The sequence below is a fragment of the Brachyistius frenatus genome, unplaced genomic scaffold, assembly GCF_029030835.1.
Source record: "Brachyistius frenatus isolate BFR_SWC_R1_liver_20210118 unplaced genomic scaffold, ASM2903083v1 Contig_9, whole genome shotgun sequence".
Classification (NCBI taxonomy): domain Eukaryota; kingdom Metazoa; phylum Chordata; class Actinopteri; family Embiotocidae; genus Brachyistius; species Brachyistius frenatus.
The window spans coordinates 6,090,759-6,106,375 of NW_027210608.1; the positions used below are offsets into that span (position 1 = coordinate 6,090,759).

The window sequence follows — 15,617 nt, forward strand, 5'->3', positions numbered from 1 at the left end:
TACTGTGTGCACAGAATGAAAAATTAATGCTACTCACTACTCTTACAGCAGAGCTTCACTGTGCTGCGTATGAACCCACATCTGCAGCTTTACACAGAAAATGTATCAGTAGATCCAAAGGAAATGCTGGATGACAGGTGTAACAACTTACTGAAATCATCCCCTTCATAAAAGATTAGGTGTGATATGTTTAATGCATTAAGGCATTTTCTTGGGTGCTGCATGTTATTTTGTCATGCATGATTCAGGCAATGATGGAAATCTGACCTTTACAAATTCAGAAAAATACACACTACATGTAAGATGCCTACAAACACCCAGTGGTGAATGCAACAGCTGCGTGGTGGCACCGAATGGATCAGTCAGGTTGTCAAATCTGACACATCGAGGTGATTGTTGACGCAAAGAAAATCTGATTTGGTCATATTTCCATCATTGTCACACACTGTCAACATAGAGCCAATGATCCATTCATTTCTACAAGTTTCCCCTCTTCAAAAAGTTGTTTTCTTTTAAATGAACATTTAGTATAATCTGGCTTGTTACAGCAGCAAACAGAGACCAAACACATTATACATGGAGAGTCATTACAGGGAGCACAACACCACATCTGTGAGGAGCTTATAACGGTATAAGAAACTGCACAAAAAGTGATACTATTTCAGGCAACAGGGACAATTTTCGTTTTGTTTTCAAGTCTCTACCTCAGTTAAACATTTCTCATAGACAGAACAACAACTTGAAAAGAGTTGGCAATGATGTGCCTCACTGTCATATGGAAATGTAGACTAATGAACAGTACTTGTGAGTGATTACAAGCTTCATCCCACTTTGATGATTAAAAGTCAAAATAATGGGTTGTCATCTTCAGCAGAAAAGCATCCAAGTGTGAACAAAGTTTACAAGCTTTACATAAATAATCCACTTATATGAAAATATGGGGAGTCCTTGTGTAAAGATTTTTTTGTTAAGAGCAAAGTGGAGGGAATAAAAGTAAGTCACTGGAGAGGACCTTACAGCATGAACAAAAACACACAGTAGAAGACACACAGGGGCACATTCAGTTCTGTCCAGGGGTTCAGTTATAATCCAGCTGTTTGTCTGAATGCCAATATACCTTTTACTGTAACTGAGACAACTCCAGTTATTCACCCCTCTGCACTTTTTTTTTATTGACAAGTGAAGGAATAAATACAGTAGATAAGAAGTTGAGAATAATAGAATGACTTCAATTTTTAAGACAACATGAATGAGGACCCCTTTATATACTCATCATTCACTGAGGAAGAGCATGTGATTCTACTCAAAGTTACAGGACAGTAGCAGAACTAGTGGCAACAATATTTTTTCCGACAAAGTCGTGTTTGCAATAAATGTGAATCCTTGTGACAAAAACTGGACACAATATAAACTCCACAAAATTAATGTGTGGCAGAGACTGCATCTGGTTGTGTAGTGTACCTAATAAATCAGTGACTCAGTGAGTTTCAGTTGTGAAATATGGTATTTGGAAAACACAGACATTCCTCAGAAGTATTTCCTGTCCCCGGAGGAATTAGAATCCATTATCTTTTTGTTTTGATACGCAGTTCTCGCTCTCATATTTGGTCTGTCCTAACAAAACCCTGACCCCCGTGATGGGACTTCCTCTCTGTACGGACTGTTTGTTCAGGCTGTTCACACAAAATCCCTCCATTTCAGCTCTCCATGCCACATTATGTTGTTTTTGTGAAAGTGCGAAAGTATGTGATGGCATGTACTCGACTCTGCCCCTGTTTATGTTACAACAAAGAGGGAGAGTTATATGAATAAATTCTAATGAGAAGCCAAATGATGCACTGCATTGTTAGAGACATACTTTCTCTGAAAAAACTGGAAAGACTTTTCTTTTCCTGTTGAGAAGTCTCACGGTTTGATATCAATTTTTTTAATTAGCATGCCTCTGTGTCTGTTTCTACATATTTCCATACAGCTGTTATTTAAATAGCACAAATTAAGTTGTGTATTCCTCAGTGGGGTGGTGGCAGTAATGCACTATGTCCACCAGGAGCCTTTATTACCGTGTTGGCATCATGTTCTTGTTATCGCTAATGAAAAGGACGTAGTGCAGCACACTCGCCGCAGCAGCGTCTGTAATGGCCGTCAAAGTCTTTGAGTTACATACACATAAATGATTTAGCACCGTTTCGTGCAACAAATAAATATGCAGTTGTGATTATCAGAAATGTGCTAGAGGGTGTTTCCCGAGTGAATCTAAACAGTGTGAGATTCTGAGTGGAGCACATAAACATACCCCAAGGGGTGCGCAGAACAAAACCCGGCAGACACACGCTGTATCACTGAGATATGGAATACACAGGACGCACAAGAGGCAAACGCAGCCACGGTTATAAGAAACTAGAACAGGAGGAGAGTGGAGGGACATATTAGCATAGCTAGCAGCATGTAGCAGGAGGAAGTGTTGGTATAAATGGTCAGAACAGTTCATCATATTATGCAGTGATTGTAAGAACCAGATACTGATCATCTATCAGGATGTGTGGCTCTTTTGCTCTTCCTGATCCAAGATAAATCCAGGATAAGATCATTTATGTGGTTCAAACATACATTTTCTGATTACATCAGAAGCAACAGGTATTTTCTAATGTCCCTTGAATGTTACAGATCTCCTCTCATTCAGTGCATGAGCTCTGCAAACATGCGGACACCTGATGAAAAGAACATGGGCCAAGATAGTGTAGCCTATTAGAGTCCTAGAAAAGGCAGCAATCCTCCAGACTGCACACAGATCAAGTTGCAACATGATAAGAGCAAATCCATTACATATGTAAATACTCAGCTTTGGGCAGCAAAATGTTAAGTCTGATCGTCGATAAGCAGAACGTCTGTAGGGAGAGCCTTAAAAAACCCCAAGACAAATATTTCCTTTGACAACAAGCCACATTTGCTTTACCAGAAAACCTATGTAAAGTAGCAAGCGCATTGCAGCTGCAAGCTTGCAACCTAATTGAGGAAACAGATCAAGTGAAGTGAAGCAGGACTGATTAGATCTTCCAGCATTCTCAGTTGCAAGACGTCATTGAATACACAAAACCCCCACAGGACTGGAAGCCATGGGCGTAATGCCGCTGCTGCTGAAATTGGAAAAACACGAGGAAACACCTTTTTCAGGGTTCGAAGTTGTCAGTCATTACCAAATGAGGGCTGCATATTGTGAATGGCCTTCGGCTTAAATTTCTGGCATTCTCAGTGAGGCAGCATGACAACAGTGGGCCATTACAGTTGTACCAGCCGCATAGTGATGAAGCAGAAAGTGGTCAAAGCCCTTTGGATGTGTGATGAACACGGGCTGATTGTAAAGGTTGTTAAGCCGGTAATGAAAACTCAGACCCATCGCCATCTACTGAGACTTTTTTTTATCGCTCTCCAACATCTATTGGCATCTTTGTTTGGCTGTGATCCCGATGTACACCGAGGTGGTGCCTATAAGCTGTTAAAATGATTTTTACAAACTGGAAAATACAAGATAATTAGTTAAAAAGCATCTCGTCTCCTCCATTGTCTTTGTTTCTCTTATTCTAGATTCCCTTCCCTTTACAACAGATAGTTTAACTGATCTGACTTATTTCACCCCTGCAGTGCACAATCACAAGTTTGTGGTGGCACTTATGACAAGCTGACCTTGGACTATTTTTCAGGCAGTTTGCATTCATTGTAATTTGGAAGATTTATATGAGTAATCTTAAAAAAAAACATAAGTCTGCCTAGAGCAGAATGTTAAAACAGAGTCATGGTCCAGCAGAGTTACAGAGTTCCCTCATACATTAGTTAGACTTTCCCTAACGTCAAAGTGTTGACAATAACTCAAACCGCTCCACCCTAATTTGGCTTACAATGAGACATGGCTGTAAGACATGACTTTAGACCTCCATTCTTCACTGCAGCAGGTTTGTGCGAGGCTAATTGAATTTAGTGGAAAGAGAGAATAGGGACTACTCTGTGAGCCACCATTGCCAAAAAGCCCACCTCCAGACTTGAGGTCTAATTTCTGCAGAAATGTGTTAGAGATTCTGTGGCACAATATCAAGGCCATAGGTAATTCATCTTCTGGCTCTAGCTCTGCTTTGCAACCAATTAAATGAATAAAGATGTGAAGAAATCTTCATTTCCGTAGGGATAAACACGTTGCTGCATGGGAAAGGTAAGAGGAAAGGCTGGCTTTGTAAAGCAAGAATAGAGACAGATGAGAAACTACTGGCTGGGAGATAGAGAATGGCTGAGGACTTTTGAATAGTGAGGGGAAAACAGTGCTGTGATTTACATGCAGCTGCAGTTTCTGGCTCATTTGTTTTGATAATTGCTCATCCTGCACACAGAGCTGACTCCACCATATATATGAGTAAACAAACATTTCACTTCTTGTGTTAACACACCACATCGAAAGCGATGGCCGTCATACAAGACAAAGAAGCAGCTTGTGTCACAGGCACCAGACACAGTCGAGTGCGCTGGCTGACAGTTTAAATACTGCCTGCCTCATCACTGAAACATCTGGCTCGTCTTTGGTGTTGGCTGTAGAAAGAAGCATTCTTTCTTACAACTTAGTTCCCTCACTTTCCTCACTCATCAATTTTAAGGAGTATGCAAATGGACAATTCCTCCAGCATCCCTGGGAGTCCTCGTGGTTACAACAGGGCAATAAATTCTCATTAAGGCTTTCCTTCCTTGAAAGGCAGAAATTGAAGTTGGGTTATTCCATAGTCCTAGGCAAATGGAACAAATGAGGAGATCTTGTGTAGGGAAGATAGGCTTCCAGCCTTAATCGGGTCCCATCAAAACCTCCAGTCCCCCCCACCCCCGCCCCCCGCCCCTCCGCCGGCTCCATGGGGAGCGTCAATGATGAAGTCAGCCACGGGGAGCGACGGGCCCGCGCCACTGTGCTCAGCCTCTCTCCCCTCTGACAGGGCCATATTTCACCAGATTCATTCTCCAACCTCCACTGTCACCATTTCCTGCACTGTCAGGGGGACGACTCCCATCATCAGATCGGTGATTTCACAGCCTGGTGGCAGCAGCACTCCCTCGCTGTAGCTGACTAGCATGGACCTGCTCCAGACAGCTGGGTGACCCCTCCTTAGTAGCTGGCTGCCCCTCCTTAGTAGCTGGCTCTGATTCCTCTCATCATGCACATGTAGAGATGATCGACGGTGGGAATTTTTACCAGATGATGCCAATAGCTTCGGGGAGCTGCTGATTTGTTTAGTTTATTGAGTTTTTGTCAAAACAAAAATCAAATATCAGCTGGGAATGCACCCTTGTTGCATTTCCAAAGCTGGGCAATGTCAACAGTCACTTTGCTGTTAAAAGAACAGTTTGACATTTTAGTAATATAAACAATCATCAGTATTGTAGATGAGAGGATGCAGCCAACAGTGGGTTAGCTTAGCATAGGATAAAGACTGGTAACAAGTTGAAATGGCTTACCTGCATCGCCTGGCACAAATCCAGACTATTTCTTTGTGTGTAGCAGTGACTTAGTGACTAGCTGCAAGCTGTTGCAACATTAACAACCAGCCATTCCCTCATCTGACTGTTGACAAGAAAGTAATCAATATATATTGTAAAACTGTTTCTCTTAAGGTAACATAAACACATATAAATGTTCAGTATTCCATCATAATCATGCATTTTAGCATAGTTAGTTAACAGAAATATTCCTACCTATGATTGGACAAATATTTTGGAACACAAACATGAGTGAATGTAAACTACTCTGTAAATGTAATGAATGTAAAGCTGCAAAATCACAAGTAACACTTCTGTGGGATCATCAACACCACTTCCACATTCAACTTTCCAACTTACTTTCCTTTTTTCTTTTTTTCTTTTTTTAATGAAAGCTTACAGTCTGATTCCTATTCATAGTCACATCAACCTTTAATGATCTTAGTGAAATTATTGAATTTTAGTTGCTGTTATGTTACTAATGACATCTTGCAGAGGGACCAGTCAACGTACAAAGCCAGAGGTTGCATTTTTCTGTCACCAGCTCTAAGGGCCATCATTAACAGTAACCACTTTACAGCGAGGCATATGGACAATTTCGCAAATAATTAGGAGCATAATTATTATTTTCTCCATTCTATGTTTTATCCTATTTTAAGCCAGCTCGGTCGTTAACTGTCCAATTTGCATGCTACACATGCACGTTCTCCTTGGCAGAGTTAAACAACTTACTCCCACATACTGACTGTCGATCGTTGCTTTAGATCACTAAACTCGAATGTTTCATTTGTTAAAACATTTATTTTGAATTCTTGCCATGAGCTTTATTTATTTATTTAGCTTTAGTAAGTTCTCTATTTAGGAGCGATAACTACGACCTTGGCTTCTTCCTCGTCTCTACTGATCACATTACACCCAGTGCACCCTCAGAAACAGTTATAGGAAATATGTTGGGTGTCGGGAACCAAGCTCCATGTGCGCATCTGTGTGATACACAAGCATAAATGCATGCCAGTGTGTTTGCATGACTCTGTGTTTGTCCAGGCAGTAGTGTGTGTGTGTGTGTGTGTGTGTGTGTGTGTGTGTGTGTGTGTGTGTGTGTGTGTGTGTGTGTGTGTGTGTGTGTGTGTGTGTGTGTGTGTGTGTGTGTGTGTGTGTGTGTGTGTGTGTGTGTGTGTGTGTGTGTATTTAACAGCATGAAAGGGCACTCTATCTTCATCTCTTCTGAGAAATTACACACAAAGGCCCACTGTGCTCCATCAACTTTAGGTCAGACCATGCCCTATATGTGCACCTCACCTCATTCTTTCCTACAAGCCCTCTGTTCTCCACTTTTGGAATGACTGCTCATGAGGAAGAGCTACATATCAGAAAACTTTTGGTGGAAATGTAACATTAGCTTCAAGATTTTTATTTACTTTTTCTAATGGAGATACCAGATTTTAATTCTCTACAACAGATCTTTGTTGACAACAATGACATAAAATTATAATCCCCTTGTTATATCATCTTATACAGATGACTCAAAACTGCTATAATTTCCTGATCTGGGTACTCGCTGGACACATCAGACATTTACAGAAACAATCAGAGACAAGCTGGTGAACACAGTCAAGCATTTGGTAGATAAAGAGCCAGATATTTCCCATTTGGTGGAGTTGAACAAAGAAAGTGAGCAAAAACTGGACTTACTTTCATCAGGTAGATGGAAACATGATGCCAAACAAATGATAATCCTCCTTATTATCTGCAGTAATAAGCAATCATTTGCTATCAAGTTGACCCCTTTAGGTTGAAAGGTGATAGTATGACTGTATTGGTTTTACAGCTTGTTTCTGCTGAAATTGATATATCAGACAATGCAAAAGACGTGAATGGTTCAGATACACTACAGCAAGAAATCATCTGTATATGAAATACAATAATATGTGAAACATGTACCAGTGGAACACAAGACAGTGTGTGTTGAGGCCGAATGTTTGCCTTTTATTTTACCAACACACTGTCATAATATGCTACTGTAGCAACGGAGCTATATACTATCATGCTGAAAAGTACATTGGCTACTATGGGAATCACAAACTATGATGAGCTCTGTAAACTCATATTAAGTTGGCAATCAGATCAGATCTGCTTTTTATCCGAGGCAAAATAATAAGATGGGAGACATGCAGTTGGACGAGTGTCCACGTATGTTAGACAAGTGGGCAGAGCAGAATTTACAAAAGCGCTGTGCAACCTTGATTTGTCATGAATCGATGATTATATTCTGTAGTTGACAACCAGTCCGGTTTACCTGAAGGCACATGTCTTTGCTGTCACTACTTGTCACTTGAGATTTCCTTGTGTGTGGCAATTACAGTTTGTTGGTGGCTGCTGGCGGGTCCTCTGGGCATACATATCGCTGTATAATTCCATCCTTGCTTACAAGCCGAGGAGAGGCAGACAGTGGACGAGAGCATCCACAGATAAATCCATTTAAAGTATGGTTTTGAATCAAATCCTGCTGGCAGGGTGTCATGAGAGAAATTATGTTTGCTGCATGTAAGTTTAGAAAAAAATAAACTTTTGATGCATGCAAATAGTATCAATCACCGTAACTATCGCAGATTTCTTGTGTTCTTGTAAAGACTTTATAGTACATTGCTGGGAAGAAAAATAAAGGTCACATAGCGCCCCCTGTGGACAGTCATTGTAACTGGGGGACTATCATAGAGGGCCAATACTGCCACCTAAGGGCAAACAGTGTGCCTCCTATTTTAAATTTTTCATTTAAACAGTGTTTAAATGTGGCTGCAGTACCATTTGCTGTGTGTAATGTATCGGAAACAATTTAAAATCACATTTTAATGATTGAGTACAATGTCTTGATTAAATGGGCCAAATATAACAAAACACTGAAACAAGAAACAAATAGGCTCTATGCACAGCAACCTCCTTGAGTAACTGGGGAATAATAATATGACAAACAGTTTGCTGTCTGTGGTAACAAAATCTCAGGAGAAGCTTAGCAGCTTGTCCTATGATTTTATGCAAACAAGGGTCCTTTATCTCATCCAAAGTCAAGTATTCTGGATGTAAAGTACCTTCATATTGTAACAGTATATATTGGAAGCACAATTTGTCAATGGGATAAACAAAAAAAGCCAAATGTGGTCTGTATTTGCCCATCATGACACCCTATCATTTACTGAACCTGCTGTGGGTCCGTGTTGCTTTCAAAAAGATAATTCCTCACTTAATATGAGGTCAGAGGTAAAATGTGTGTGGTGCTAACCAAATTCAAAAAAAAAAAAAAAAAAAATTCTGTAATTTCAATATCTCCGCTCACTAGCAGGAGTAAGCGAATGGTGATCTGCTATTCATCAGCTGTCCTTCAGGTGACTGTGAGCGATGCTTTTGACCTCCACATTCTCCTGCTTAGTACCCAACAGGTCTACATGCAGCATTGGGCCACCACTCCAAATAGCCGTGCGTGTAATTGTGTTAGTGTAATGCGAATCACAGCTGATACAGAGCACACGTGACAAATTAACCCAATATCATGAATGCAGACTGATGATCTGTGAAGGATGAATGAAGGTAAACTGTACATGTTGGAGCTTTTTATTTCATACTAAAACCATCAGCGCCTCTCTGTGGTCAAACAGTCAAACAGCAAGAGGCAGGTTCTCCCTCTAAACATTCACATTTTAGAGAAGAACACACACTGAATTGACATTCAATTCAAAACATTCACATTTCTAAATGACTGAAGCTGGCTACAGAATATGGGTCATTTATTTGACTTGTTTTCTTCTTTTTTTTTAAATTCAATAAAACTGATTTAAACCTGAGATGTAAATCTGATGTTTTCAGTGTAAGGTAGAAATGTCAACAAGAAGCGTGAAGTACATCAAAGAGGCAGCTCCAAGTCAAATTTGAGTCTTTTAGTAACTATTTAAATACATTCAAAGACTTGCAATAAAACTGCTTTTTATCGTAATACAGTAGACTTCTTTTCAACATTGCAACACTCTTTCATTACACAGTGCAATCATTGATAAACTGCATAGAAATATGATGAAATTTCACTGAGATCATAGAAAGTAGCATCATTTAAAATAAAGTTATAAAACGACATGGTATCTTTGGTTCACCGTTGAAAGAAAACCTAAGATAACATCCAAAATACTTCATCACTCTAACACTACATTGGTAAAATAATAAATTAATATTAAATAATGTAAAGGTTACTGTATATGAACAAAAGAAGAAAAAAAAGTTCTCTATTTCTTTTATAAGAATTCCTAGAACAGCAGGCCTCTGACGCAAGGTGATACAAGATGGCAAATCCCAGCTTCCCTCAGATGTTCAGAGCATTTTTTTTGCATAGTGTAAAATTAATAATCAAATAATAATAATAAATAATATTAATATTAATAAAACTAATAATCAAATATATTGCAAGATAGTGAACATGTTTTAAACCCTGTTGCTCAATCTTGGGCATTACTATCATGCCACTCCCCTTGTCTTGAAGGTGCTACATCTGGTTGTCGTTGTACTGCGGGCTGGAGTACTGATCCTGCATGGCTCCAGATGCTGCCCCCATGGCCGCCTGCTGCGCTGCTGCCTGGACGTGAGGGTTCTTCCAGGCACCTGTAGTCCATTCCTCCTGAGCTTTGGACATGCTGTTCCCACTTCCGCGGTAGAAATTATGGATCTGCGGGGGAAGAAGGTGGGATCACCAGTCATTATCAACAAACCTTTCTGGGCAGAAGGTAAGTGATTAAATTATAGTTTAGTAAATGTTTTATTTCCAAATCATTCAGTTTGTAGAATTACACCATTTGTATTGTGTTTGAGTTACTTCAAATGATTCTGTCATTTTAGTGCTCAACCTAACAATGCTGCTTTGTTGTTAAGAGAGACAAAATAATCAATCACAAATCCTGGGATGATATCAAGCTACAGAAAATAATGAAAAACTGATTCACATTGTTTAATAGAATTATGTTTTATTAGCAATAATAGCCTGTTTGCCACTATGCTTGTCTACTTTACTCCTGTGTAGAAATGCACCAGTTAAAGTCTTACCTTGGTGAGGGCAATGAAGGACAGTGAGGCTACAGCAGTGAACATGATTGTAGGGACCAGCATGATCAGTGCAATAAAAATGTTATAGCTGAAGAAGGACATGGTCGCGAGCCAACCACTGAAAACGACAGAAACTACTATTAACACAATGTAATTAAAAAATTCATTAATTTTAAAATCAGAGCACAACAGGAACCCAAATTATGTGTTATTGGGTTGTATTATGCTCTTCCACATGAAACCACCACTGAACATCTGGATGTTAAATGGCAATGATTTTGTAGCCTTTAAATACTGTAGTTTTAAAGGTTTTACAGCTCATACATGAGGATATCCAACTGCACATGGTGACATTTATTAACTTTATGGAGGCTGTCATAATATTAATTTCTGATCATCAGCCTGAGTCAGGTGACATTTTGAGGACCACTTTAACAGCCTCTCAAAGTCTAGTAACAGGACTATCATAAAAGTTATACGAGGGCAATCTCTGATGGTCCATCACTGTCATGTTAATGACAGCAGCAAACAAGGTTTTTAAGAAATACAGTGGAACTCAACCAAGCTATTGCTTGACCTCAAAGTGTCTCAATAGTAGTATTTGTACTCTTCTGATTTCAATTGTTGTTGTTGTTGTTTTTTGTTTTTTTTTGCAAAACAATGAATTAATCACTTTTAAATTGATATATTCTGCTGGAAATGTCTCTGAACTTTAGAAATGTCAGCGGTACATGAGCTGACCTAGATTGTAGTCTGTGTGCCTTTGTGTAAAGCCAGTTGCTTGAGAATGTATTTCCTCTTTCTTTAGTGTCTTTAAGTCAACAATCACTTGGTCTAGTAATGCTGGATCATATGGAAAACAATTGGACTAAGACAACATAATTATTTTGCAAAAACTCAACATAAAAATAAATCCTTTGAATGACAACTTGATACTTGATAAACATGCACAAATCTGCCGTATGAGAATTATTCTCCCTTGCATTTTAATTCTCTGACTCTTACCACACTCCCCATCCCGGGATGCCTATGCTTTGGATGATGCTGATGCCGACTTGGGCCATGAACACAAAGAAGAACAGCATGAAGTTGAAGGAGCTGTCACTCCTGAGAAAAATACAAAAAAGAGCACATTTACACTTGCATATTCAATTCATCCCTTTATAACTGTGTGCCACTCCTACTCGCTCAGCTATGCTTCTTTTTAACATCCATGGAGATGTTATTGTCTCCACTGTGCATCAGTGTATCATCAAGTCTAGACATCACACACTTCCCTCACTCAAACTGGTCAGGGATAAGGAGACATACCAAGAAAATAAAGAAAGACTTTAAGTTGATATTTCTCTTGGCAGCCCAGTCGACACCGAACATGTTTCTGCTCTATAGTGTGTCACCTCATGAGACAAGATCTTCATGTCAGCGGAGGATTTGAAAATAATGCTGCCCTTCAGCTAAAGGGTAGAGAGGATGTTCTTGGTGCCCCTCTGTCTCCGGTGAGAGTGGTTGGCACATTTATTCCTGATGCCACTCAATACATTCAGAGAATGGAGGACAAACGACCTTAAAGCAAAATCTGCAATGGCCCATTGACCTAGATTAGAATACACATTACAATGGTTAGCATTCATAAGCCATACATAGACATGTAATAATATGTTATAGCGCAATACGATGTAGCTGTAGGCAGATACGTGTTTATCAATGTACCTCTGAAAAACCTGTCCCGCTATTTTAAAACATATTTGTAATGACATTACATGTTAATTAATGTTTAGAAGTGTCTTATATTATTGCACAACTACATTACATTATGTTTAAAACTATGTATTACATGTTCATGTACTGCGTATAAATGTTAAATGCTATCATACTATGCAGAAGAACCACTCTACCATTAGCTTTACCCGCTTATCCTTTATAGGCTCACCAATTAACCTAAGAAGTCAGTGCACCTAAAGAAAAACCACACAGACATGGGGTCACATGAAGCGGTAATTCAACTACTCCAACTACCCAGTGCTAGAGAGATTTTACAAGCAAACCATGATATAGATAGTCTTTTCATGATTGGCTCAGGAGCCAAACAGGCTGTGTAATATTTCCTTCTATTAGGAAAACTAGTTGGGCCTCTAGAAGAAAAGTGAGAATAAACAAGTGGACCGACAAAATCTCTTAATTGTAAACTATGGAGAGAAAATGCTTTGTTGGCATCTTCTCGGATGTGGCATTAGAAGGAAATGTCCCGTCGTCTATGGACGCATGATGTGCCGACTCCCAAGAAAAAAAAAAAAAAGAAAAAAAAAACTCAATTTAACTGTATCCTTCAATACCTTGTACGAAATTATGAACCACTTGCATCATATTAGTGTGTGCTATTTCAAACATGCTATTACTGTATAGCTTTTAAAACAATATTTCTAAAAACTACAGCAACATCATTACAAGTTACCACTGGATCGTTGTTAAAAACAACACTCTGTGTGTCAGTATTTTGTATTCAACTTACTTGTAGGCCTTGTAGATGGGCCTGAACCAACAGACGTAAGAGCAAGGAGTGAACATGATGAGCCAGATGATAGACAGCCCAAAGTTGGTCACCCCACCTCCACCAAACATCCAAGCAAAGCAGCCAATGAGATTCACGACAAGCGTAGCACTATTCACTGCAAGAGCACCAGAGAGATATTTCAGGAATTGGTGTGAAAGAGAAAAACATCTGTTCAATACATGCACATGCAGATGCAGCAAAGACTTTGTAGAAGATGAAAAGTGGATATGAAGAGAGACAGCATTAACATAATATTGCCCAAAAGATGGTTTGTGTTCCCTGAATAGCCTTTTAGCTGGAGTCACTTTCTATCAACCACACCTGGTTCTAATTGGGGCTCTGTGCTCTGATCCCATCTTTTGTTTTTAAACTATCAAGTTTAAAATACTGATCTATAGAGAAAATGTAGAGTGCTTTACAATAAAAATGTGCAGCCAAACACAACTGGGACATGACAGCTATTTAGTAAACGCTTTCCCAAATGCACAGCAGAAAGCAAATCCTGTTGGCTTCAAACTTCACAAATGGCATTGGAAAAAAATTACAAACTGAAAAGCACTGAAGTATAAAAAGCAACATGCAAGCAACAGCTGCAGATTGTAGCACACGGCCAATGCAAGTAAGACTAAAACAGTATGTGGCTATAGAAGAAAAGAAAATAACAGCATCCAAGCAGATTGGGGCTTTCAATACCTGCTTATGTTTATCGTTTATTAAAAAGAGGGCACCTGCAGGAAGAAAATAGGTTAGCTGAAATTATGTTTGTTGCTCCTTTACAGTTTATTGATTTATTGCCCTTTTCCTAACTGCTGGAAGAAGTATTCGGATCCTTTACTTAAGTAAAAGTACCAATACAGCAAAGTAAAATCCTGTTTGAAAAATCCTACTCAAGTAAAAGTGCAGACGTATTAGCAGCAAAATGCAGTTACAGTATAAAAACAAAAGTACTGTTTTTTTCATTAGATTATTAATACTGACACTTGAATGTTTAAGCAGCATGTTACTGGTGTAGCTGCTGCAGGTGGAGCTAGTTTAGACTACCTTATATATAAAGTTGTATAAGCAGGGACAGCAGATAAATCTGAGAGTCTTGAGATGATTACTGGGAAAGTAAACAATCTTGCATTAGTTTTTTGTGCTCCTCTCCCTGTTGTATGACTTCACAGATAGGCAGGGAGCTTCCACAGCAGAGCGATATCACAAACCGCACTGTGGTTTACAGCGTAATAAACTTTGATGAAACTGCTTCTGCCAAAGATTGTTTTACACAATTTTTGTGTTAACTGCTCTGCTCAAACCAAGGCCCTCTGGTCAACTCTATGACTCATTAGCAAATAAACCAGTCAGGATATCAGAGCCACATCCAATAAAAAAAAAATCAATTTGGACCTAAAGGACCCTTGTAAACCGTTGCCCTGCTGTTACATAGTTCTTATCATGAGATGACACTTTATGGGACCTGCAGGGAAATTGCAATATTTGTTTGTCTTCTGCTGTTATGTTGCAGGTCAACTAGCCTCTGCAGAAAATGATCCGTTTCACATTTATAATAAAGTTTGTACAGTACAGCATGATACTGTAACAAGTTAAATATCCCATACAGCATCACTTCCATCCACTCACACATCCACAGGTGGTACATTTTCTTGCACAGGCTGCGGTGCTGTTCAGGGATCTCTTCAAAGTCTTGATAGAAACATGGCTTAAATGGAATAAATCCGGGCAGTGGGGGAAAGTTGGGCTCTGCAACAAACAGGTACACAGTTAGACGTCTCATGTTGCACATGACATTTTGTTCAGTCCATTTTGTTATTACTGACCAGCCATGTGGATGCAATGTAGTGTTTATTCTTAGATTCCCTCCTCCTTCAGTGTCTTCAGCGTGTCAAAGAAGGAGAAGCTTCCGGTTAGTATGGCTGCAGATTAAGTGTGTGTTAATTTACAGTTATTCTGATGCACATCGTTGGTGAAAGAGAGGATCTTACTATGCCTTTGGCAAAACTGACAACTGAAGAGAAGAAAGCGTTAAACAGAAGGCGCTATAAACCCCGAGTGGCTGCCGGGAGATTTAATGTGTGAGCCCTCCAGCAACGTCTAAGTGGTGCTGATAAGATTTGAACGATTCAATCCTTCCGGTTTCACGGAAAGCATTTAGAAAATACACTCCGGGCGATCGGGCACCCACACCCGAGACAATCACACGTAAACTGCACTTCACCGGATGAACTCCACATTTTCAGCGACGCATGTGCGAGGACAGTTGGGTATATTAGAGCTGGCCATCACAGCCAGGAATTAGGGATTCCACAGGAAACATAATCTGCTTACCTCCTCCAGAGAGCAGCCTCCTCTGTTCAAAGTGATCTCCGACAGCAGCCCCACCTGCGTCCTGAACTGAGTTTCAACGACACTCAGACGGTATCGACAGGAAAACTATTAGACTATAAGGACACTTTCTTCTGCTCTGTGTGACTACAGCGAT

The 15,617-nt window shown here is 39.6% G+C and overlaps 1 protein-coding gene across 1 annotated transcript; it reads right to left on the reverse strand.

Moving 5' to 3' along the window:
- Positions 1-9,109: 9,109 nt before the first annotated feature.
- Positions 9,110-15,617, reverse strand: LOC138616284 (secretory carrier-associated membrane protein 5-like). The gene is made up of 7 exons (XM_069690487.1): positions 15,464-15,617; positions 14,956-15,010; positions 14,759-14,878; positions 13,094-13,250; positions 11,590-11,691; positions 10,585-10,702; positions 9,110-10,210 (listed from the first exon to the last, which is right to left on the reverse strand). The coding sequence occupies exons 2-7, from the start codon at positions 14,960-14,962 to the stop codon at positions 10,031-10,033; spliced, it is 684 nt and encodes a 227-aa protein (XP_069546588.1). The 5' UTR covers positions 14,963-15,010; positions 15,464-15,617; the 3' UTR covers positions 9,110-10,030.

Excerpts from the sequence above, each read along its gene's own strand:
- LOC138616284 (XM_069690487.1), bottom strand. Across the intron at positions 13,251-14,758 it reads AATGTACCACCTGTGGATGT|TGAATAGTGCTACGCTTGTC; the intron begins GTGAGTGGATGG and ends GTGCTCTTGCAG. Across the intron at positions 11,692-13,093 it reads CCCATCTACAAGGCCTACAA|GAGTGACAGCTCCTTCAACT; the intron begins GTAAGTTGAATA and ends TATTTTTCTCAG.